This window comes from Petaurus breviceps, unplaced genomic scaffold (assembly GCF_028583685.1).
Source record: "Petaurus breviceps papuanus isolate PSGF00001 unplaced genomic scaffold, PetGlider_PUasm1.0 98, whole genome shotgun sequence".
Lineage (NCBI taxonomy): Eukaryota > Metazoa > Chordata > Mammalia > Diprotodontia > Petauridae > Petaurus > Petaurus breviceps.
In genome coordinates this window covers 17,494,393-17,517,481 of record NW_027187460.1, presented here as the reverse complement: position 1 = coordinate 17,517,481, position 23,089 = coordinate 17,494,393, and the positions used below count along the sequence as shown (strand labels likewise).

The 23,089-nt window shown below is 40.3% G+C and overlaps 1 protein-coding gene across 1 annotated transcript in view; it reads left to right on the top strand.

Annotated features, from left to right (window-relative positions):
* TG (thyroglobulin) overlaps positions 1–23,089 on the top strand; it is a 382,541-nt gene that overhangs the window by 168,124 nt on the left and 191,328 nt on the right. The window contains exon 35 of the mRNA XM_069081298.1: positions 5,823–5,885. Within this exon, the coding sequence (XP_068937399.1) occupies positions 5,823–5,885 (63 nt within the window). The remainder of the gene's footprint in view (positions 1–5,822; positions 5,886–23,089) is intronic.

Genomic DNA, 23,089 nt, shown 5'->3' with positions numbered 1-23,089 from the left:
TGTAGACAAGAAGATTAGGCTAGACCATGCTAGATTAGGCTCACTGGACCTCTATTTGCCCAGAGGGAGCCTAGAATAATGCTGAGAACCCTGGGTCAAGAGTCAAATGACCAGCATCCAAATTCTAACTCTTACTTTCTCTGTATATCTCTAGCCCTCTGTTCTCTAATCTATAAAATAGCATAAACAAGATGATTGTTAAGGTCCCTTCAAATTCTACATCTTTGTACGTTCTTATTAGTATTTTTTTTCCCTTAACCTGGACTTGACATTTCTTTATGCTATGTCTCAAAGCTTTCATTTTTTTCTTTTTTTGTCCTGAGTTTGCATAGGAAATAGCCAGGTGAAATCCTATCTGCAAAAACAATGACTTTGCTCAGAGAGCTGGGTGGGTGTGTGGGTGGAGGGGAAAGAGAAAGGACTATGGTAAGAAGGAAGAATTAGACCAAGACATTACATCAGCTCAGCAAGGCTTGCCAAGAGCCTGCCCAAGGTGCTCACTGTCCCCACTATTGAATGAACTCTCAGGAGTATTCTCTTTCATCTGATTCTATGTAACTGCTACTTTAACAGAATGTTCTCTGTTGGGTCAGGCTGGGGCAGTAAGGCTGGATGGGAACAGTGTGTCAATTCCAGATGAGTATTGTGATTTCCACCTTCACCAAGTCCATGGGATCTTCGAATGGTTGGAGACACTAGTCCTCCCATTGAGAAAAGCTCTCAAACATGACATCGATAACTAAATGGAATGGTTATTAGCCATTTGATTTAGAAAAGTAATTTCATTTGTTTGGGCCTTGGTTTCTTCATATGTAAAATGAGAGGGTGCTTGTGCAACAGACAAGAAAACCGAGGCCCATAGAGGTCAGACAGCTTGCCCAAGATAGTATATAGGAGAGCCAGCTTTCAAACCCAGGTCCTTTACCCTAAGTGGTACACTGAATACAGCGAGGCCCGATGTTAGGAATACCTGAATTCAAATTCAGACTCAGATACTACCTGAACAAGTTACTTAACCTCTGTCTGCCTTAGTTTCCTCAGTTATAAAATGGAAATAATAAAAGTGCCTACCTCCCAGGGTTGTTGTGAGAATCAAATGAGATATTTGTAAGGTGCTTAATCTAATGTTTAGTTCATAGTAGGCACTTAATAAATGCTTATTTCCTTCTTTCTTTGCATTCTGACTCTAGTGAAAAGCAACAGCATGGTATAGTGGAAGAATCACCAGATTAAAACCAGAGGAGCTTGTTTTGAATTCTGTCTACTTTACTACCTATATGACATTAGACACATTATTACATTTCTTTTTTTTTCTTTTTGGAGGGCAGTTGGGGTTAAGTGACTTGCCCAAGGTCACACAGTTTTTTGTGTTAAGTGTCTGGGGCCAGATTTGAACTCAGGTTCTCCTGTCTCCAGGGCTGGTACTCTATTTGCTGTGCTACCTAGCCACCCCCACATTATTAAATTTCTTTTTTTCTTGGTCTCTTTATCTATAAGGAAATTGAGCTAGATTTTGTCTGGGGCTCATATCAGCTCTAGATATTATTATTTCCTTTTGGGGGGAAGTAAGATTTGAGCTGGGTCTTGGGGGACAAATAGGAGAGTATGGAGAGGTAGGGAAGGAAGGCAAAGGTGTTTCAGGCAGGTCAAGGGAAATGAGCAAAGAATAGAATGTAAGTACTTCCACAGAATGTAAGCTTGTTGAGGGCAAGGAAAGTTTTGGTTTTGTACCCTTGGTGCCTTGCACATAGTAACTACCTGGTAAATTAATGAAAAATGAGAGAGAAGAGAAGGGAGGCAAGGACGAATAAAGAAATAGAGAACACTTGGATCATAAGTTGAAGAGAAAAATAAGTTTAAATCTACAAGAGACTTTAGGGAGGTCCATCGTTATTTTTTTAGATAAGGAAACAGAGATCATCCAGGATCACACAGATAGGGAAATGAGGATTCGAACACAGGTCCCGATTCCAAATCCAGTGTTCTTTCTTTTCCACCATGCTGTCTTTCTAGAGGCAGTCTGTTTTTTGCTTGCTGAAGGACCACAGGAAGCCTCAGTTGGCCCTGGAACTTTACCAAAAACAGAGGGGCAACGCTGAACAAAAATTCATGCAAATGAAGGTATTTTCAGAACCCTCTCCCACCCAAGTCTGTCACTCTGCAGGTGTGCCCCCAAACTGTGAGAACTAAGAAGGGAAATGTTCTCAAAGTTCAGGGTACTACAGTAAAGACTCAAGAGAAATATGAAAAGTGGCTTTTGTGGTGGGAAAAATGCCGAAATTCTTCTGACTTCAATGGGTCAGGGATTGTCTACCCTTTGAAGGTTGGAACTGAGCTCATTCAGCCTGCAGCTGTGTGCTGGCTGGAACTGAGGCAGAGCATTTGGTTTTTAAGTAGGAAATGTAAAGTGTTGGTTTCTAGAAAGGGCTAATAGTCTCTCAACTTCCTTTTGCTAAGCACACTTACTCATATATTCAACAAATATTCATAACTGGTGGGTGATGAGCCTATCTTATAAGCTTGCCTGTTGTTGTTGAATTGTGTCTGACTCTTTGTGATCCCAAGAACCATACTGTCCATGGGCTTTCTTAGCAAAGAAACTGGAGTGGTTTTCCATTTCCTTCTCCAGTGAATTAAGGCAGAGAGAAGTTAAGTGACTTGCTCAGGGTAACACAGCTAATAAGCTTGTGAGGCTGAATTTGAACTCAGGTTTTCCTGACTCTGGGCCAGATGCTACTATCCACTGATCCACCAGACCCCTCAAGCCACCAGCTCAACATTGCTTTATATGAATTGTATTTACTTCTCTCTCACCTCTGAATCCATTGCAAATGGGGTTGCATTTGAGGCTAGCACGAAATTGCACAAAAGTGGTATTTTCACTTTATCACTCCACAGCTCTCTACTCTCTCCAAAGTTACCAATGATCTTTTAGTTGCCAGATCTAATAGCCTTTTCTCAAACTTTTTCCTTCTTGACTTCTTTATAACATTTGACATTGTTGACCACCCTCCCTTCCTGGAAACCTTCTCCTCTCTGATTTTCATGATACCACTCTCTCTTGGTTCTACCTGCCTGACCACTCTTTGTCAATCTTCTTTGAAGGATCATCCAATGTTATAGACCTTAACTGTGGCTGGACTGCCTAAGCTTCTGTTCCCAGACCTCTTCTATTTTCTCTCTATACTATTTCTCTCTTGGTGACTTCATCAGATCCCATTGAATTCAATTATAGTTGCAGATAATTATAGAGTATGCAGAAGAGTCTCCTATCTACCCATCTATCTATGTATCTAACTGCCTATGTATCTATCATCTATGTATCTATATCTATCTATCTGTTTGTCTGTCTGTATTTCTACCGAGTCTTTCTCCCAAGCTCCAGTATGGCATCACTGACCAAATGGATATCCAATTTAGCATGTCCAAAACAGAACTTGTCTTTTCAAAGCCCACCCACCCTTCTTCCCAACATCTTTGTTTCTGTTAAAGTTGCCAATATCCTTCCTATTACCAAGGTTCACAACCTCAGAGTCAACTCCTTACTTTTACTTCTCAGATACATCTTTAACCCCTACCTCCAATCACTTGTCAAGTCTTGCCAATCCTACCTTCACTTTTCTGGCCTTATTACTCTTCTCTCCACTTACCTGGTCAATTCTCTATTTCAAACCATCAACATCTCTTTCCTGGTTGATTACCATAGTTCCCTAAATAGTCCCCCTACCTCAATTCTCTCTTTTCTTAAATTCATCCTTCCGTTACCTGCTAAAGCACAAGTCTATGACGTTTTCATTGAGAACCCCAAATACCCCATTGGAGGAATCTGTTAGTGGAGAATGATAGAAACATAAGAAAATTCTTGACAAGGATTTCTCTTTTATACTCTCATTCCCTGGAAGGACTAAACTCAAACCATGCTAGCCTCAAATAGCAGGTCTTTAAAAAGCCTTTTAACCATCCATTTTCAAACTTTGTCCCCTCCTTTCTACCTTCGATGCAGTTGCCAGATCTGTCTTCTTTGGGGGCAAAAAAGTATCAGTTCACTATTTGAAAACTGTTAATGGTGCCCCATTACTTACTGAATAAAGACAAAGCTACCTGAGCCTGTCACTGAAGAAGTCCTCTACAATCTGACCCAGCCTTTCCTTTTCAGCCTTTTCTTAAAACTACTCTTTTCCATGTACTCTTTCGGCCAAGCTAGATCATTCACTTTGTCCCAAACAAGTCTTGTGTTGTTGATATAATTTAAAAGTTCAACCCAAATGTCACTTCCCCACCAAAGTTCCCCTGACTTCCCTTGCCCCCTCATCTGTTATTGTAGCACTCTCTGTCCATGCTGCACAGTTTCCTTATTCTAATCTCTGCATATTTTTATCTATACTTTGCCTTAACACCTAATAAAGGGAACTGTCTTACATTCGTATACACTGCACCATTTACCATAGTACTTTCAACTTAGTATGTTGTTGTGGTTGTTGTGGTTGCTAAGCCATTGTCCAGCTCTTCATGACCTTATCTGGGGCTTTCTTGGCAAAAATACTGGAGCATTACCATTTATCATTTCTTTTTCCAACTTCTTTTTACAGATAAGGAAACTGAGGTAAACAGAGTTAAGTGATTTGTTCAGGGTCACATACCTAATAAGTATCTAAGGCTGGATTTGAAATTAGGCCTGGGGGTGGCTAGGTGGTACAGTGAATAGAGTACTAGCTCAGAAGTCAGGAGGACCCAAATTCAAATCCAGCCTCAGACACTTAACACTTACTAGCCATGTGACCTTGGGCAAGTCACTTAACCCCAGTTGCCCTGTCCTCCCCCCTCCAAAAAGCAAAAAAAAATTATGCCTGGCTCTCTATCCACTATGCTACCTGGGTGCCCCATGGTATATATGTATTTAGTCAACAAAGTTGGTATTTCAACCTCCCCCTCTTGAACAAACATGACCTCAAAACTCACAATCTTGAAATTCACTCTCCAGACAAATCAAAATAATTCCTGGGTAAATTAAGCCCATCTATCCTCTGTTTTGTATCAGAAGTAAAGAGAGAATTAGGTATTATGGAGAGATACACAAGATTCTATCAAGCTAGTGCAGAAATTTGGGGCAATTGTAGGCCTAAATACATCCTCTGCTGGCTATCCAACTTATAAATACAAGGAGAGATGGGGAAGACAGAGGCTCACTCAATACAAGTCAGCTCTACTAAGGAAAAAAAATATGCTAATGATAGTACACGATCATCTTCATGTCAGAAGAATAATGCTAGTGTGCTTATATGTGTTGAACTTGAGAGATTTTTTTCAGCCAATGCAACACAAGTCCTATGTGGCTAAATCTGACTTCATTGAATTCCCACCTAGTTCTTACCTTAGATTAATTGAATCAACAGAAGTACCCAGGAATTGTTTATTCCTTTGACTAATTGATTCAATAAAGGTATCTGGGAATTATCTGCAACTAGTTTACAACTTTCATTGATTGATTCAATAGAGTTGCTCAGTTTATTCATTTGACTGACTGAATGAACTCAATCACAGAGGCATTCCCAACTGATAAAAGCTAGGAACGGTGAAGAGCATCTTGCTAGTTAGATTAATTGGGGTTTCAGGTTTGGGATATCCCTCTTACATCTTAAAGATCTAAACTGACATTCACTCAGCTAACCGATGATCTGTTACTTCTCTGTGCCTTAGTAGAAACAAGTCTTTCGGCTGTTATGGCCAGAAAAGCTTATTTAGTGCTAAAATGTTCCTGATAATGGGAACAATGAAATCTTTCCATCCTTCTGCTACAATCCTTTCTCTTTTCTTCCTTTCAGTGGTTCAGAATAATGCTCCAACTGTGTGTCCATCTGCGCTTCTGCCTCCTCTCTTAGAGAAAGGTAAGTATCATAGCCTTTGAAATTCCTCTGCCCAACAGAGATGCTATGTTCTTATTAAACCTGAATGATCTCCAAACACTAAATATCTGCCTATGGCTTTCTGTCAATCAACATCATGAGACCCACATTAGATAATGACAAACATGAATGCACTTAAACTATGTTTTCATAGCTTGTCCCTGTTCATTTGCTTCAGCATTTCAGAAGACAACATATGAGTTCAGTGGTGTGGATCCTCCCTGCGCCAATGAGTGGGTTATCATTCCTTTGTGCTGTAATAAAATATAATCTTTAGGTTGCTATAACCTATATATGTGTGTGTTACACATACACATATGTATATAATGTGTGTCTATGTATGTCTATACCAATACATTTCATCTATAAATTCATACATATGTATATATGTACACATGTATACATTCCCTAGTAGGCAGTCCAGTGATGTGACTCTGTGTTGGGGTTCTCTGTGTTGGTCCTTAGACAACAGACAGATATCCTTAGGTTCACCCTAGGGAGTATTCCAGCTTGGGGAGGGAGGGGCAGCTATTAGACCTTATGCCCTGTTGGTATAGCCTTCAGGACTCAGAATCCCCTCCAGGCCATGTGGACACATTATAATAGAACCTTGGTAAAGGGAATACTGTTCTCTCTGAAGTGTAATTCAATGAAAGATATATCTATTTCAGTCCCCATCCCAGAAGGTTGAGTTACTGAAATACCTAAATAAAATAATCTTGAAACAATCTTAGAAGATGGGCCAAACTAGTACCACCTGGGATTTTCTTACTGTTTTATTGAACTGGGATGTTGAGTTGTTTTGTTGTTTGGTTTTTTAACCACCTGCCACCAATTATGAATATCTGTAATGTGGGGAGGAGACAGCAAAGCCGAGCCACATTTATGATACAGTGATAAGGTCTTTGGCCTTACAGTCAGAGGAGCTGGGTTCAAATCTTATCTCTGGTGCCTACCACCTTTGTGACTTTAGCCAAATTACTAACCTCTCTGGGTCTCTGTTTATTCTATGACTTATGAGTTTCCTTTGGTCTCTTCACCTATGAACTCTTTGTAAGAGTTTCCTTACTCCTTAATATGGAGTATTCTGCACATCTCAGTTCCATTGGGATGATACCCTCTATTCCAGTGCTGATTTTATAGGCGAGGAAACAAAGCTCCCAGGCAAGATTATACAGGGTGTAAATGGATAAAGAACTCTATACCTTTGTAAAGCTTTGTACTTTCTTTTTGATCATATTTAATCATATATTTACCCAATGATGCTTTGTTTTTAACTTCAGTATCTTTCAAATAGAATAAGGGAAGAAATATATGCCTATACCAGGAGTAGTAAGGGAATCTGACCACCCCATATTCAGCCTTTAGTAAACAATGTAGAGTGGTAGAAAGAACGCTGACTTTGGAGTAAGATAGGCCTAAGTTCAAATCTCCACTAAACAGAGAAGTGTGGTGGTAAATGCTTGTATGAGGTTGGAGGAGGTGGGTAGTATACTGGAGCCACTTTCAAGGTTAACTTGCATTATTAACATTTTGCCAGCATACTGAAAATTTTACAATCAACTCTCACCATCTGGTTAGTTAGCTCCAGCATATCCCTGCTTTAGGAAAACTAGAGAAGGCACTTCATTCAAAACTATCTGATTCATTAACCTTTTGGAAATTCCTACACAAATTAGTACCTTTGAGTCTAAGCATGGAAAGCTATTGTTAAAATGTAAATTTTATTCCGGAGGGAGTGACAGGAAGCTATTATCTGTCACTAATACTACAAATGCTTTAGTTCTAGAAATTTGAGAGATTATCCCTAGCCACAGTATCCCTGAGACAAAGATAAATTAAAAAGAGACAGAGGAAGACTAAGGAGGGAGCTAAGGGAACCCTGAATCCAGACCTCACCAGCTTTACAATTTTGTGACACTATTTGCGTCTTTCTAAATAGGAAGTGAATAGCTTCTAGCTTTACAGAAAGAAAGGCAGAGAGAGAGAAACAGAGACAGAGAGAGACACACACAGAGAGACCGAGAGAAGGAGAGAGACAGACAGAGAGACAGAGACAGAAACAGAGAAAGAGAGACAAAGACAGAGAGAGAGAGAGACAGAGAGAGAGAGAGACAGAGAGACAGAGGGACATAGAGAGACAGAGATATATATATATATATATATATATATATATATATATATATAGAGAGAGAGAGAGAGAGAGAGAGAGAGAGAGAGAGTTAAAAATGAGTGTCAGATGGATTTGGTAAAGATTGAACTACAGCCCCAAGAACAGAGCCAGTCATCCTGCCATCTTTGACTATACTTTATATGTATAACCCCCAAAATAGACAACATGCTTAAAATGGACTATCTTAGAAAAAGTGTATGTATTATATTTACATACATACACATATAGATAGGGATGAAGATGGCTTAGACTATGTGCCAGGCACTGTGCTAAGCCCTTTACAAATATTATCTCACTTGATCCTCACAATAATCCTTCAAAGTAGGTGCTATTATTATCTCTGTTTTACAGTTAAGGTAATTGAGGCAAACAGATTAAGTGACTTGCCCAGGGTCACACAGTTAGCAAGTATCTGAGGTCATGTTTGAACTCAGGTCTTCCTGATTCCAGGCCCAGTGCTCTATCCACTCTACCACCTCATTAAACTTTAGAGTTTATTCAGTCCAGCCCCTTCATTTTACGAGAAACTGAGGACCTCAAATTTGCCTAAACTCACATAAATAGAAAGCAGAACTATCAAGATTCCAGCTTAGCTCCTCCTGACTCTAATCGGTGCTCTTTATATTGTGGATGGATGGAGCCAAATTGGGGGTGGTGTTGAATGTTATGGGTTTAAGCTTTCTTCAGTAGGCAATAAAGAGACAGTGAGGTAGACTTCTGAGGGAGAAGTAGTTCAATCAGAAATTTGGCAGGGATGTGTAGGATGGATAGAAGAGAGATCATAGGGTCAGAGGTCAGGTAGTCCAACCCCCTTATTTTACAGTTAAGGAGATTGGAAGGACAAAGATGGTTAAGTGGCTTATCCCCACTTACACAGCCATAAACAAGAGGCAGGATTTTCACTGTATGGGAGAGAGGCTGGGGATGGCAAGGGGAATTAGGAGATTATTACATTATTCCAGGCAAGTGATGATGATAACCTGAGCCTAGGTGGTACAAATGGTGAGAGAATTAGGAATTGGGATGTAGATATGATAGTTGCTAAGGGAGAGGAAATGAAAGATCTCAGTGAGTAACTGGAAAGGGGTGAGGGGATAAGAGACATGAAGGAATTAAATATCAATAGGGATCTGGAGTATCTATGTTTGTCTTCACCAAGCATTGTTAAACATTAGTTTAAATAAACATATTGTATCCTGGAAAAAGATCTGAACTTGGATAGTGCTGCTGCTACTACTACTACTACTACTACTACTACTACTACTACTACTACCACTACTACTACCACTACTACTACTACTACCACTACCACTACTACTACTGATACTACTACTACTTCTACTACTACTACTACTACCACCACTACCACTACTACTACTACCACTACCACTACTACCACTACTACTACTGCTACTACTACTACCACTACCACTACTACCACTACTACTATTGCTACTACCACTACTACTACTACCATTACCACTACTACCACTACTACTACTGCTACTACTACTACTACTACCACTACCACTACTACTACTTCTACTACTACTACTACCACCACTACCACTACCACTACTACCACTACCACTACCACCACTACCACTACCACTACTGCTACTACTACTACTACTAGTACTACTACCACTACTACTACTACCATTACTACCACTACCACTACTACTACTATTACTACTACTACCACTACTACTACTACCACTACCACTACTACTAGTACTATTACTACCACTACCACTACTACTACTACTATTACTACTACTACCACTACTGCGACTCCTCTTCCTCCTCCTCCTCCTCTTCCTCCCACTACTACCATTACTACTTCTACTACTGCTGCTACGAGGTATCATTTATATAGCACTTTAAGGTTTGCAAAGTATTTTTTATGTTAGCCTCATGATAACTTCTGAGTTAGGGGCTCGTATTATCCCCATTTTACAGATTAGGAAAATGAGGCAGACAGAGGTTAAGTGATTTGCCTAGGGTCACACAGCTAGTAAGTGTTTAAGGCAGGATTTGAACTCTGGTCTTCCTAAGTTCAAGAACCATGCTATAGCTATCATAACACCTAAGACTAAATTTCAGCTATTTCACTTTCTAGCTTTGTTTAGCTTAGGCAACTCACAGCCTCTCCAGGCCTTCCTTTCCTAACACAAATGACCATGGCCCTCACTGCCTGGAAGGGCAGGTAGGATAGATTTCACCCCAATCCTAGGATTCTCTGATACCCTTAAGGAGTTTAAGGGATGTCGAAGTTCTCTGTGAGTGGCTCACAGACTGTGTATCTCCCAAGATAGGAGTGGTCCCCTGTGCCCCAGGTCCATTTAGCCACTAACAATCAGTTTAACTATTACAAGGAATTATTTATTCCAAAAAATATAATCACAAGTATACAAACTAATTCCCTCAGTATGTGGAAGGCATGTACCTTGTACTTCAGTCTGGAGGGAAAAAGGTTCTGAGTAGGGGTGGGGATGGATGGAGATTAGGCTCATATCCTAATAGTCTGTAGTGCACAGTCCCAGTTTCAAGTCTAAAATCACTTCCTGGAATCAAGTCCCCAACACCCTGACCTCTCAGGGCTTCTGTGACAGACTGGTTGGCTGCTCCACCCCACCTGCAATCCCAGTTCTAAAGTTATCATGACTTGAACTCCAGTACCATGGGGACCACCCTTGGCACGTGAAATTGAAGATGAACAATGCAGAATGAAAATAAACATCTCCAGGCACATTTCTTGGAGCTGGCATAAAAGAGGGAGAGCAGAGGAAGGAAGTCTTTCCCCTCTCATTGGTTCAGTTCATAACTTTTGTGCTGTGAGTGAACTGGGTTCTTCACTCTGAGAGTCAGAAAGAGAGCAACTGGCTCAGTTTCACCAATTTTAGGATGAAGGCAGCCAATCAACAGAGCCTACCCCCACCTATGTTGTAGGGGATGCAGAGGCCTCCAAGTTAGGTAATCTGGTCATGCTCCAAAGGCTTCTTAGGATGACTCCATGTTTGATGATCTAGATAGGCCCAGACAAACCCAGGTTACATGCAAAATATGAGGCATCGACAACATGGCCTCTAAGGTCCCTCCCAGCTTTAAATGTGTGATCCTATAATTCTGTGTTCTCCCTTTATTTTTGAAGAAGACTGGTCTAGTTATCATTTGTAAAAGTTTCTTTGTAAGGTCATTGTGGTAAGCCATGGTCCTTACAAATGTCACATTTTCCCCATATATACAGATGTGTAGTAATGACTATAAGGCCTATGCAATGTGACTGAATACTGCCTCTGCATAGTAGCAAAAATTTGCCAAGATAAGCTTTGACTTGGAACCAGCCTTGTCAGTACAGGAAGATGACCCTGATCTTGGAAGGGGGATCTTGCATGTTGGCTTAAAATCTACTTTCGGTCAAGTTGGGCATCTGAAGGACGGTTATTATTTCTTCACTCGGCCTGTGGTGAAGATGTTATCTGTGTCAGGATTCCAGAAATTGCAATGGAAGTTTTAATTACCAAGCTTAGGAAATTGTGCTAAGCTATCTTCCAAAACTCATGATTACAGAGCCAGACTATGGCCAAAGTGTAAGGGGACTTTATTTTTAACTCAGTGCTTTCACTCAACATCTTAGTTATTTTGATCTAGGGTCTCAGAACTCTTCTTTTTGTCAAAGCAAATCCCTTTGGACCATCAAAAACATTTTGTTTGAGAGGCAAAGTAGCCCAGTGGATGGAGTGCAGGCCTTGGAGTCAGGAAGACCTGAGTTTTCATTCTGCCTGGGAAACTCAATAACTGTATAATTCTAGGCAAGTCATTTAACATCTGTGGCTCCTAGGTCCCTCATCTACAAAATAAGGGAATTGAATTCTAGATCCATGATTGTAGGGTGGTGGGAAGTTCATCAATGGGCCTGCAAGTTGATTAATGTCCCTCCTCAAAAGAACCCCTGGGAATGATTGTAGTGTTTAGATCTAGGTGGGTCCATCTGGAAGGAGCACAATAGAAAATGCACTGAATTTGAAATCAGAGGGTCTGGGTCCAAATCTCGTCTTTGTCACTTACTACTTAGGAGTTTGGGGGCAAAGTCACTTCAGCTCTCTTGGCCTTAGTTTCCAAGTTCCTGAAATGAAAAGTTTGGACTGAATGTCTTCTAAGGAATCTATAATCCTATAATCCAGTTAAACAGAAAAGGACATAAGGCTCAAAGATAAGTGATTTGCCTAAGGTCACAAAAGTAGTAAATTGCAGAGGTAGGATTCAAACCTACCTCCTCTGACTCTTAGTAATTAGCCTTGTCCAAAAGTGGGAGGGGCTGCCTCTAGAAGAAGTGGGTCCCAGTGATCCATAGTGACCTATTCCTATAATCTCTCTTATTGGAGCAGACCGAGGCTGAGGGATCCCTTGAGTTTGGGGGTTCTGTAGTAAGCCTAAAGCTGACAGGGTATGTGCACTAAGTCTGGTGCCATTATGGTGGACCCTTGAGAGTAGAGGGCCACCAGGCTGCCTACAGAGGGGTGAATCTGCCCAGGTTAGCAAAAACAGAGTTGAGTGAAGCTTTTTTGTTGGTTAGAATTGGGATTGGGCCCTTGAAGGGTGACTGGGCTAGATAGGGAGACACAATCACAAAAAAATAAGTAAATAAAGGGACCCCTTTATCGGAAGTCTTCAAGCAAGGTTGGATAACCTTGTCAGGTTCTCATGCATATTATCAATGACTTTATTGGCTATATTATGGATGACCTTGTGAGGTATATGATAAAGAGGATTCTTGTTTGGGTATGGGTTGGATGAGATAGCCACTGAAGTCATTTCCAATTAATTCTAAGATTCTAAGATTTGGTGACTCAAAATCCAGGGCTTCTTAAGCCTTGCAAATACTGCTACTCCTATTTTTGAGAAAATTCTCAAATATCTTTGAGAGTTTGAGAGTGTTTCCATTCTGACTGAGCTAAGCATTGAACTGTCTAGAGTCTGAATTACTCAAACACAAAATGAAATTCTACTCCCTTTGTTTAAGCATGCACTCCTGCACGTGCAGACAGCTCATACACAAACACCCAGAGCGTCTACTGACTTCCATTAGATATTCTGAACATAGAATTAGAGCCGTGATGTTTTTAGATCTGCATTTACCACTATGATTTGAAACCACAAGAGTTGCAAAATAGGAATATGTCTGAGACTAGACCATCTGTGCTTTCAGTTACCAAAAAGGAATTCAGAGTTTGGATGTGTTCCATAGATATGCAGGGGGAAAGGTTTCTGGCTTGGTGTAGGCTCCACAGAGCTGTCAGAATCTAAAAGTCTCATTCCAGCATGGGTTTTGTGTGTATGCATTTGCTTATGATTGGGTTTTTGTGGATGGTCAGCTTAGACATAGCTCATCATGGTTGAACCTTTTGAAAAGAGTCATAAGAAATAAGCCTTTCTTGTGGGGGGGGGTGTAGGAGGCTGTATTATAATAAAAATGTAAAGATCTGCACCCCAAGGGGTGGAGTTGCCCTAGTGTGTAAAGCACTTTAATTCTAGTGATCATGTGGACCCATGAGCTCATTTCAGAAGGACTGTGGCCCCAAATGGGGGAGTTAAGTTCTTCTCTCACTTTCTTTCTCATTAAGCTCCTACCACCCCAGAATCAAACTCTGAGAACAATCTCTAAAGCAGACTTAGGTTTGGCTCATGTTTAGAGTTTCCTCAGAAGGGATTAAATATCCCTTCTAGGAAGATACTCAATGTGCAAATAAATAGATGAGGTTACAATATAGCAATTAAATCTTCCATCACACGACAAAGCTTAAACTTAAATAAATGACTCAGTAGTGCACATGGACCAGAGGAGAGGAACCTGTGACTTCAAGTCCACATGTGGCCCTCTAGGTCCTCAAGTGCAGACCTTTGACTGAATCCAAACTTCACAGAACAAATCCCCTTAATAAAAGGATGTGTTCTGTAAAACCTGGACTCAGTCAAAAGGCCACACCCAAGGACCTAGAAGGCCATATGTGGCCTTGAGTTCATAGGTTCCCCACCCCTGCCGTGGACAAATACTGAAAGTATGATACAAATAACAGGCTCTTCATTTTGACTTTTTATCCGCTGTCCAAAATATTCACTCGGGTCCGTAAGTTCTGGCCAGCTTTGCGTTAATAACTCATTTTCCTGTCAATGGTTTTCTTGCTCGGTGAGAAGCTGTTTCAGAGGCCACACCCCAAGGGCTCCAGAAGTAGCATCAGACTCGAAAAGCCCATCACTTGTGATCACTATTCAGTCACCCATGCCCAGGAAAAGGAGCACAAAGCAGAAATCAGTCTTGAAATCCAACCGCACTCTCTCTCTCTTTTTTTTTTTTAAAGCAATTGGGGTTCAGTAACTTGCTCAAGGTTACACGGCCAGTTATTTCTGGGTGTGGTGCTGAGTGTCTGACCCCAGGATTCGATCTCCAGGTCGTCCCAACACTGGAGCCGGTGCTCTTACTCACTGAGCCACCTGGCCGCCCCTAAGCAATTGGGGTTAAGTAACTTGCTCAAGGTTACACGACCAGGTGTTTCTGGGTGGGTGCTAAGTGTCCGAGCCCGGGATTCGATCTCCAGGTCTATCTCAACACTGGAGCCGGTGCTCTTACTTGCTGTGCTACCTGGCCGCCCCCAACCTCACTCTCTTTACACAGCTTATTTTTGCAGACATGTATGAGCAGAAGCCTTAGGTAACTGATTGGTGGGGGATCCATTCCCTCTTATAGGAAGTCCAAGAGATATGCTTTAATAGACCCATCATGTTCCATAGTCACTCCTTTTGAAGTTAACTGAATGGGTCACACTTACTGACTTAGAGGCCAGTCCTATGGTTTCAGATGTTGGAATTTGGGGATGGGGTGGGTGTAGAGATGTACATGGGGATCAACCCAAAGACTCTAGAATGCATGCTCTTTAACAAGGGGTCTCCCAGAAGCAGCCAGGGAGAAGGTCTATCCTCATACATGCTCCATGGTGGGGATCACTGTTACATAATAACAGTTCCCATTTAATTAAGATCACAGGAATCATCTAGCCCAAGCCTCTTATTTTTACAAATAAGGATCTTTCACAATTTTAGGGAGTGTGTCAGATTGCATCTAGCTTTATTTCCTTTCTCTAACATATAATTTGAGATGGAGTGGTCCCTTCTCTCCAAAACTCCTATCATTCCCACCCTATTGTAGTATATGTTCTAGGCTCAGTCTCTTAGCCCCTACTAGCACTGGCATTCTGGATCAGTAGAGGGCAACATCTTACCTTGGAGCTCTAGGATGGGGAGGGACTGAGATGGTGTTTTTCTCTAATTCTGTATCTCATGAATCAATATTCTCCCCCATAATCAGTTCTAAGTTAGCCATTCAACCTTAATTATTTTTTAAAGCATATTTACTAAGATGACAAGCTAAGAACCGTTGGTACAAAACTCTCTCATAAGCAGTGCAAGGGAAAGAGGACTGTAGCTTAGAGTGGATGTAACAAAGGGGGTAACTCATAACTTGAACTCATTTTGCTGGAATCCTTTTTCTCTCGCTTATAGTTTCTTCATGAAGTTCCCTTTAGTTTTATTGGGTGCCTTGGCAAGCCCTGAAGCTGTCTTTCCTCACTCTACTTAGTTGTCTTCAGCTCCCAATGCAGACGCTGCCACCAGCCACTGCTGTTCTAAGGATGCTAAGGAAAATTCCAAATCCTCTGACCAAAGCTGGGGAGGGAGGAGAGCAAGGTTCTTCTCTCCTACCTTAGCTCTTCACTTCCCTGCATTTCCTTCTCAGGAGCTGGGGAGGAATGGCTTCTGCCACTAAGCTGGCTAGATATCTAAATGGCAAGTTCCAAACTGACTTGCTCTTTTATAAAAGATTCATGGGGCATGATGAAGTTTAATGATTTTGATTCAAAAATCATGATTCTTTAATGAAATGATTCAATATCATGATTTAATAACTTTGATGCACTGAAGATGTTGATAAGGCAGATAGCGCGTCTTGTTAGTTAATGTAAGTGTGCCGGGGTGATCTCTTGGTTGACTCAATCAGCCCCTACGCCTTCTATCAGCAGCTGGTTCCTTCTTGTTGTCAGCAATCAGACCAAGAATAGATGCTCCTCTTGTTGGGTCCTCCAATGTTCAGAGAATGAAATCATCATTAAGGAAGTAACTCAGCTGTTAGCTGTTCTGATTTGAAGAGAGGAAACCCCAGGAGATTCTGGATAAATGAAGTCCCCTCTCCTCTCCTATTTCATACACCTGTACCCTAGATCCGTGGCAGGTTTGTGATCTGTAAACTATTTCCCAAATTCCTCATCAATTTCATCTCTTGGTCCATGTGGATAGACAGTAGTATACTCTGAGTCCATATTGTCTGTGGTTCTGCCAATGTTATTTTTTATCTAAATGTTTTCTAAAATACTTCCCTACTCCGGTCCCTGTGTTTCCTCATGAGTCTATCTTCCAGCACCACTCACCCCAACCTGCCCTATTTCTTTTGCATAACATAGAATCATATTCTAGTTGTGGGGTGTCATCCTCTCCAGTCTCAGTGATACTTACAAGGTCAGCTTGGCTTTATATTTGGCTTGATAGTTCACTTTTCTTCCCTTTGTGCATATATGCATATACTTTTGAGGAGATAGGTTTTATTCCTGCCTCCTTCCTTTGATCTAACCTACCATAAAGCTTTCGGTCTTTCTATTATTATCCTTCCTACTTTTATATACTGTCTATGGCAAAGGCTTTTTAACTTTTTTATATATTATGGACTGTTTTGAAAGTCTAGTGAAGCCCATGGGCACCTTCTGATTAATGTTTGTTTCCTATATTTACAACTGAAGGACATGCTAAATTCTAGTTAGAGGTTAGTGAAAATTAAGATGTATTTTCCCCTGTTTTTTCCTCTATTTTCTCTATTTTTTAGATCCCCTGAAATCCATCCATAGAAAGAACCCAAGTTAAGAACCTTTGATCTATGATATCTAGTTTGTTCAATATACTTATGGAGTTTATACTATCCCATTTCTATTCAGTTTAAAGCCCTGTTTATTAAATTTGAAAGAGTCCAAGCAAATATATTCTTATAAGCTCTTGTGCAGTGCCCTCTGTTCCTGGTCAGGAACCAGGCATTGCCATATTTTAAAATATTTTCCAGAAATGCCAATCACATTCTCAGATACTCTCCTAAATCACCTATTCATTTCATAAATCTTCCTTTCTCTTCCGAATCCCTTGACTTCCACAGGCAGCAGTGATGAAAATATCACCTGTGTCTCTCCTATCTTTAGTTTCTTGCTCAAGATATCTAAATCCTTAGCAATGCTTTCTGGGTTCCTTCAGTAAGATCACTGTATTTTTGGATTATATCTTAAAGTATTAGGTCAATAATTCTCCTCTTTGAAGGTAATTATGAGAACTTACATTAAAGTATGTGAATAGGCATGGGAACATTCTACTCAACAGGTGAAAGGGATATTTAATTCTAACAAATGATATCTAGTGAATGCTTATCTAACTTATGAGAGATAATTAAAGGAGATTATATCGTATTTTTGAAACATCAATAACAACTGATTATTGAATCAAGTTTATCCTTTCAACATAACAAGTATTAAGCTCCTGCTTTGTGTGAAGAGTATTTTGTTCTGTGCCCAGGGGCATACAATGATAAGTATAGTCAGTGTGTCTCTATTTTCAGTCTAGAGATTTTTTTGGACAGGAGGGAAGGAGGAAGGAGTAAACATTTATATAGCACTTACTATGTGCCAGGATCTGTGCTAATCACTTTTACAAATATTATCCCATTGGAGCTTCGCAACAAATCTGGGAGCTAGCTGCTGTTATTATCTCCATCTTATGGTTAAGGAAACTGAGGCAAACAGAGATTAAGTGACTTGCCCAGAATCATGTGGTTAGTAAATATCCGAGGTCAAATTTGAACTCAGGTCTTCTTCACTCCAAGTCCAGTGCTATATCTACTATACTACCTCTCTGCCTCAAGGAGGCAGATGGATAGGTGTTTATAATAAATTCCTTTTTTTCTTTTGGCAGGATTCATATTAGAATATTCATTTCTTTCATCTAGCACTTCCCTACATTTATAAATGTTGACTTTATTAGAATCTCCATCCCCCAGGACCACTAGGTGGTGCAGTGAATAGACCACTGGCCCTGGAGTCAGGAGGACCTTAGTTCAAATCCTGCCAAAACTAGCCGTGTGACCTTAGGCAAGTCACTTAACCCCAATTGCCCTACCTTCCCCCCTCCAAAAAGCAAAAAAAAAAAAAAAATAGAGTCCCCACCCCTACCCCAGGGATAATTGATACTTTGTGTTTCAGCCCCTATTTTAGTTACCAAATATTTTTTCTATTTCATTTGTACCTCACAACAATCTGTAGTAATTATGGTTCCCACTTTAGGGATGAAGAAATTGAAGCACGGATGAAAAAGTTGAAACTCAAATAGATGTGATTTGACCAAAGTCATGTAGACAATCAGTGGCTTAGTAAGGACTCAAATGAAGGTCTTCTGACTGCTCTCCAGAAGCCATCATCAAAATAAATCTTCATCCACTAGAGGAATGCATGATAGCATCCAACCAGTAGAATGGGCTATGGATCAAGTAGCAAACAACCAGGGATACCAAGAAAGAGACAGAAGGAACTTGGTGGGGCATAAAATGAGGAAGGACTATTAAAATTGAATTACATCTTTCCTATTTTTACACACTTTCCTCAGATCTCATTACCCAAATTGGTTCAGGGGAAACCTAATCCAAAAGATAAAGCCATGTATAAATAATTCCTCGTCTTTGTACAAGACTTTACAATTTTAAAGAACTTTAAATCTATTGTCTCATTTGATCTTCTCAAGAACCCTGTGTAAGATAGGCAGGGAAGTTATCTGTATCTATTTGGCAAATGTGGAAGCTGAGGCTCAGAAAGATTAAATAGAATCACATACTATAAGAATTGAAAGTGACCTTAGATGCAATTCAGTTCAGGAAGCATTTATTCTTTACCTACTATGTGAAAGAATAAATGAAAAAAGCATTTATTAAACTCTGATTATGTGCAAAACAGCGCACTAAGCAATGAGAATACAAATAGAGAATTCAGATAGTCCCTGCTTTTTAGAAGTTCACATTCTTTTTTTTTTTTGGAAGGGGAAGGGCAGAGTAATTGGGGTTAAGCAACTTGCCCAAGGTCACATGGCTAGTTTTTGTGTTAAGTGTCTGAGGCCGGATTTGAACTCAGGTCCATCTGACTCCCCGGCCGGTGCTCTATTCACTGTGCCACCTAGCTGCCCCAGTAAGTTCCTTCTTCTAAGGAGGAAGACAACACATACAGAAAGTTTAGCTGAAAATCACATAGAAAAGTCTAGGGCCATATGTTAAGCACTGAGGTTGTACAGATGAAAAGTGACAAAGTCTTTGAGCTCAAGGACTACTATTAGAGTCTACTGAAGGGATAAGATTTGTGTACAGATAAGTATGATATAAAGTGACTTGTAATAAAGGTAAAGAAGAAATCCAGACAATGTGCTTTTAAAAAAATTAGAAGGGAAAGATTATTTTTAGCTGAAGTAGCCATGTAGCCTTCCTAGAGGACATGATGCTTGAGTTTGGTCTTGAAGGAAGAGAAAGATTTGAACAGGAAGAGGTGAGCAGCGATTGTATTGGTTTAAATGAATGATAGAGGACAAGAAATGTCAAAATGAGATGGGGGAATGAATGGAAAAGTAAGCTTGGCTAGAACAGGAAGTGTCTAAGGGAGGGAAAATACAAAATAATCTTGGAGTTGGGTTGGTCCAACCCATTCATTTTGTAAATGAGGAAACAGGACACAGATTAAATGTCTTTCCTGACATCATATAGTAAGTGAGTAGCAGAGTTAGAACTGGAGCCCTCATTTTTATTTTTGTATTCTTAGCACTTAGTAGGATGCTTAGCAAATATTAATTGAATTGAAACACAAGAACTATGGACTCTAAATTCAGTGTTTTTGCCACTAAGACATTTTGACTCTCAGTGGAAGATACTACTGTGTACAGTAGTGCAGCAAGATAGTGAGGCAGCTAGCTGGGATAGTGGTTAGAGTTGGGGGGGGGGGTTCCTGCAGGCAGGAAGACCCACCTTCCTGAGTTCAAATTTGACCCCAGACACTTACTAGCTGTGTGACCTTGGGAATGCTAGTTAACCTGCTTATCTCAGTTTCTTCATCTGTAAAATGAGCTGGAGAAGGAAATGCAAACCACTCCAAATGGGATTACTAAGAGTTGGATATGACTGAAACAACTGAGCAAGGACAAGAGAGTGGAATATCCTGAGTTTCCCCCTATCCCTTTCCTCCACGTGAGAGCCTCAAAACTTGATTCCTGGGCCTTTGGTGGTTTTTTACTGCTCCCAACTTCTTTTCTGGGCCCTATCTGGTTTTCTATTGGCATGACCAGGGAAATTTACAGGTATTTAAAATAACCAATGACCTACATAAAAAAACAAGAAGCGTTGATAAAATGTATTTCTTAAGTTTAAAAAAAAGAGCATGGGAGGGGAATATACAGACATTACAATTTTTTAAATGGGTAGAATTTAAACCCTGAACTTAAATGCAGATCTCAATGAAACAAGGCTTTGAACATTCTCAGTTCCCTCCTCCCCTTTCATTGACTAACTGTCTTTCTCTTAGTTCCTTTCCATAGAATCAGAAGCTTCCTGTTCTCTGTTATTTCTGGTTCTAAGTTCTCATGATAAAAGGTCTAACTTAGCCTCTTAAAATGGGAAGATCTGCTAGCCTAGCAGTCTCCATGCTAGTCAATGTACTGCCATTCAACTAATCATTTACTAGTTGATAGGACATCACTTTCCTCTGATGAATTAAACATACTCATATATTATCTCATTTGATCCACTTAATAACTTTGTGAGACTGGCTCTGCAGCTATTGTCGGCCACATTTTGCAGATAATGACAATTAAACTAAGAGAGATTAAGTAATCAGCCCATGGTCTCAATCAGAGGTGGAATTTGAACCCTGTCTCCAGGTCACCACATTGCCCTATTCTCTCAAATAATCCACTGATTGATCTTTTGGAAGTTATGTTCTTCAGTACAGCTATCTCTGAGTTTTCTCTATGCCTCTCTTGCCTGGAACCAGGCTTCCACTCAGTCAATCACTCAGTCAGCTAGAGTTTATTAAGTGCCTTCTATGTCCTAGGTGCTGGGGATATAAAGAAAGGAAAAAACAACAATAAAAAAATCACCAAAACCAAACAACCCACTTCTGGTCCATTTCCAAACCATGGAACCATGCTTATATTCCAGGCTGTCTCAATTTCTAACTCTCTTTTACATTTAAATGTAAATTGATCGAGGATAGGGCCTCGCTTCCTTACTTATATTTGTTTCCTAGAAGAAGTTGATAAATGTTTTCTCATTCATTCATATGGCATAATCAATCAACCAACAAATGTTCATTGAATGTGTATTATGTACTAAGTCTTTGCAGGCACAGTAGATACAAATACAAAAACAAGCAACAACAATGAAAGCAGTCCATGCATTTAAGTAGCTAACGTTCTATTAGGGGAAAAATCTTGTAGTCCTGTTTGTAAATTACAAGGCCATATGGGGAGAAGTAGAAGTAGCTTGGAGTATCAAAAAAGGCCTGATGTAGAAGGTGGTATTTGAATAGAAATTTTAATAAAGTTAAGGGTTCTACAAGTGAGAGATGAAGGAGAGTTTCATTCCACTTATGAGAAGCAACCTATGCAAAGACAAAGATGGAAGATAGAGTGTCATGTCTGGGAAACAGCAAGAAGAACAGTTTCCTTGGAAGAGAGAGAGCGTGAAGGGGCATAATATATAATAAGGCTGTTAAGGTAGGCTGGTGACAGCTTGCAAAGGGCTTCAAATACCAGAGATATTTGTAGTTCATACGAGGAGATAATACGGAGCAAGGTTTTGCTGGTAAATGTTTGACAACTGTATCTACACTAGACATACTTTTAAGTTTAATCTGCCTTATCATTTTCTCTGTAGCTTTCTTAAGTCTAGAAAATCAACCAATGAATCAAGCCCTGATTTGTAGCGATTCTCAAGGTGTAAAGGCTCATGTTGACAAATTACCAATCAGCTAGCCAGTTAGAGCTGCCTCCAGCACACCCCTTATTTGTCAGTCCTTCCCTCTTGAAGAGGATCATGACATCAGTGAGATGATGACATGACTTGCAATTGACTTTGATTCAAGTGAAGGAGGACTATGTAAGGTCACCAGTCTCACTTTCTCCTCCAGGAACATCTGGGTCCAGTGGCCAGATATTCATCAGGATAGCTGGAGATGGCCCAGGATGCAATGGAAGACTCTGGCCCTTTTAGGCTAAGACCTTTTCAGGTTCTCACTTTGAGTGAAGAAACAATCATTCAGTGAACAGGCCTCTTTAAGTAGTTACTCTTTTTTTGACACCCCTGATGAGGAGCCACTGGAAGCTTGGGAGCAGGAAAGTGATTGTTGTATTTGTGCTTTAGGAATATCCCATTAGCAACTCTGTAAAGGATGAACTGGAAAAGGGAAGAATGGATGCAGTGGGTCTAATTTTGAGTCTGTTGAAATAGTCTGAGTAAGAGGTGATGAGGGCCTTGGTGTATATGACTACAAAGAAGGAAATGAATATGAAACACGTTGTAGAGGTAGAATTGACAAATCTTCACCATTGATTAGATATAGGTTTGAAAGGGTGGGTGAAGAGTTGAGAATGACCCTGACTGAGATTTCAAATCTTTGTCACTGGAAGGACAGTAGTATGTTTTAACTGAAGTAGGGGAGTTAGGATAGAGAGAATGGTTTTGGGCAAAAGATAATAGATTTTTGTACATATTGAAGGAGATGCCTACAGAACATACATTTTGAAATGTTCAATGAGCAGTTGACGAGATAGGACTGGAGCTCAAGAGAAAGATCAGGGTTAGATAGGGAGGGAGGGAGGTACTGGAGTCATCTCTATAGATATG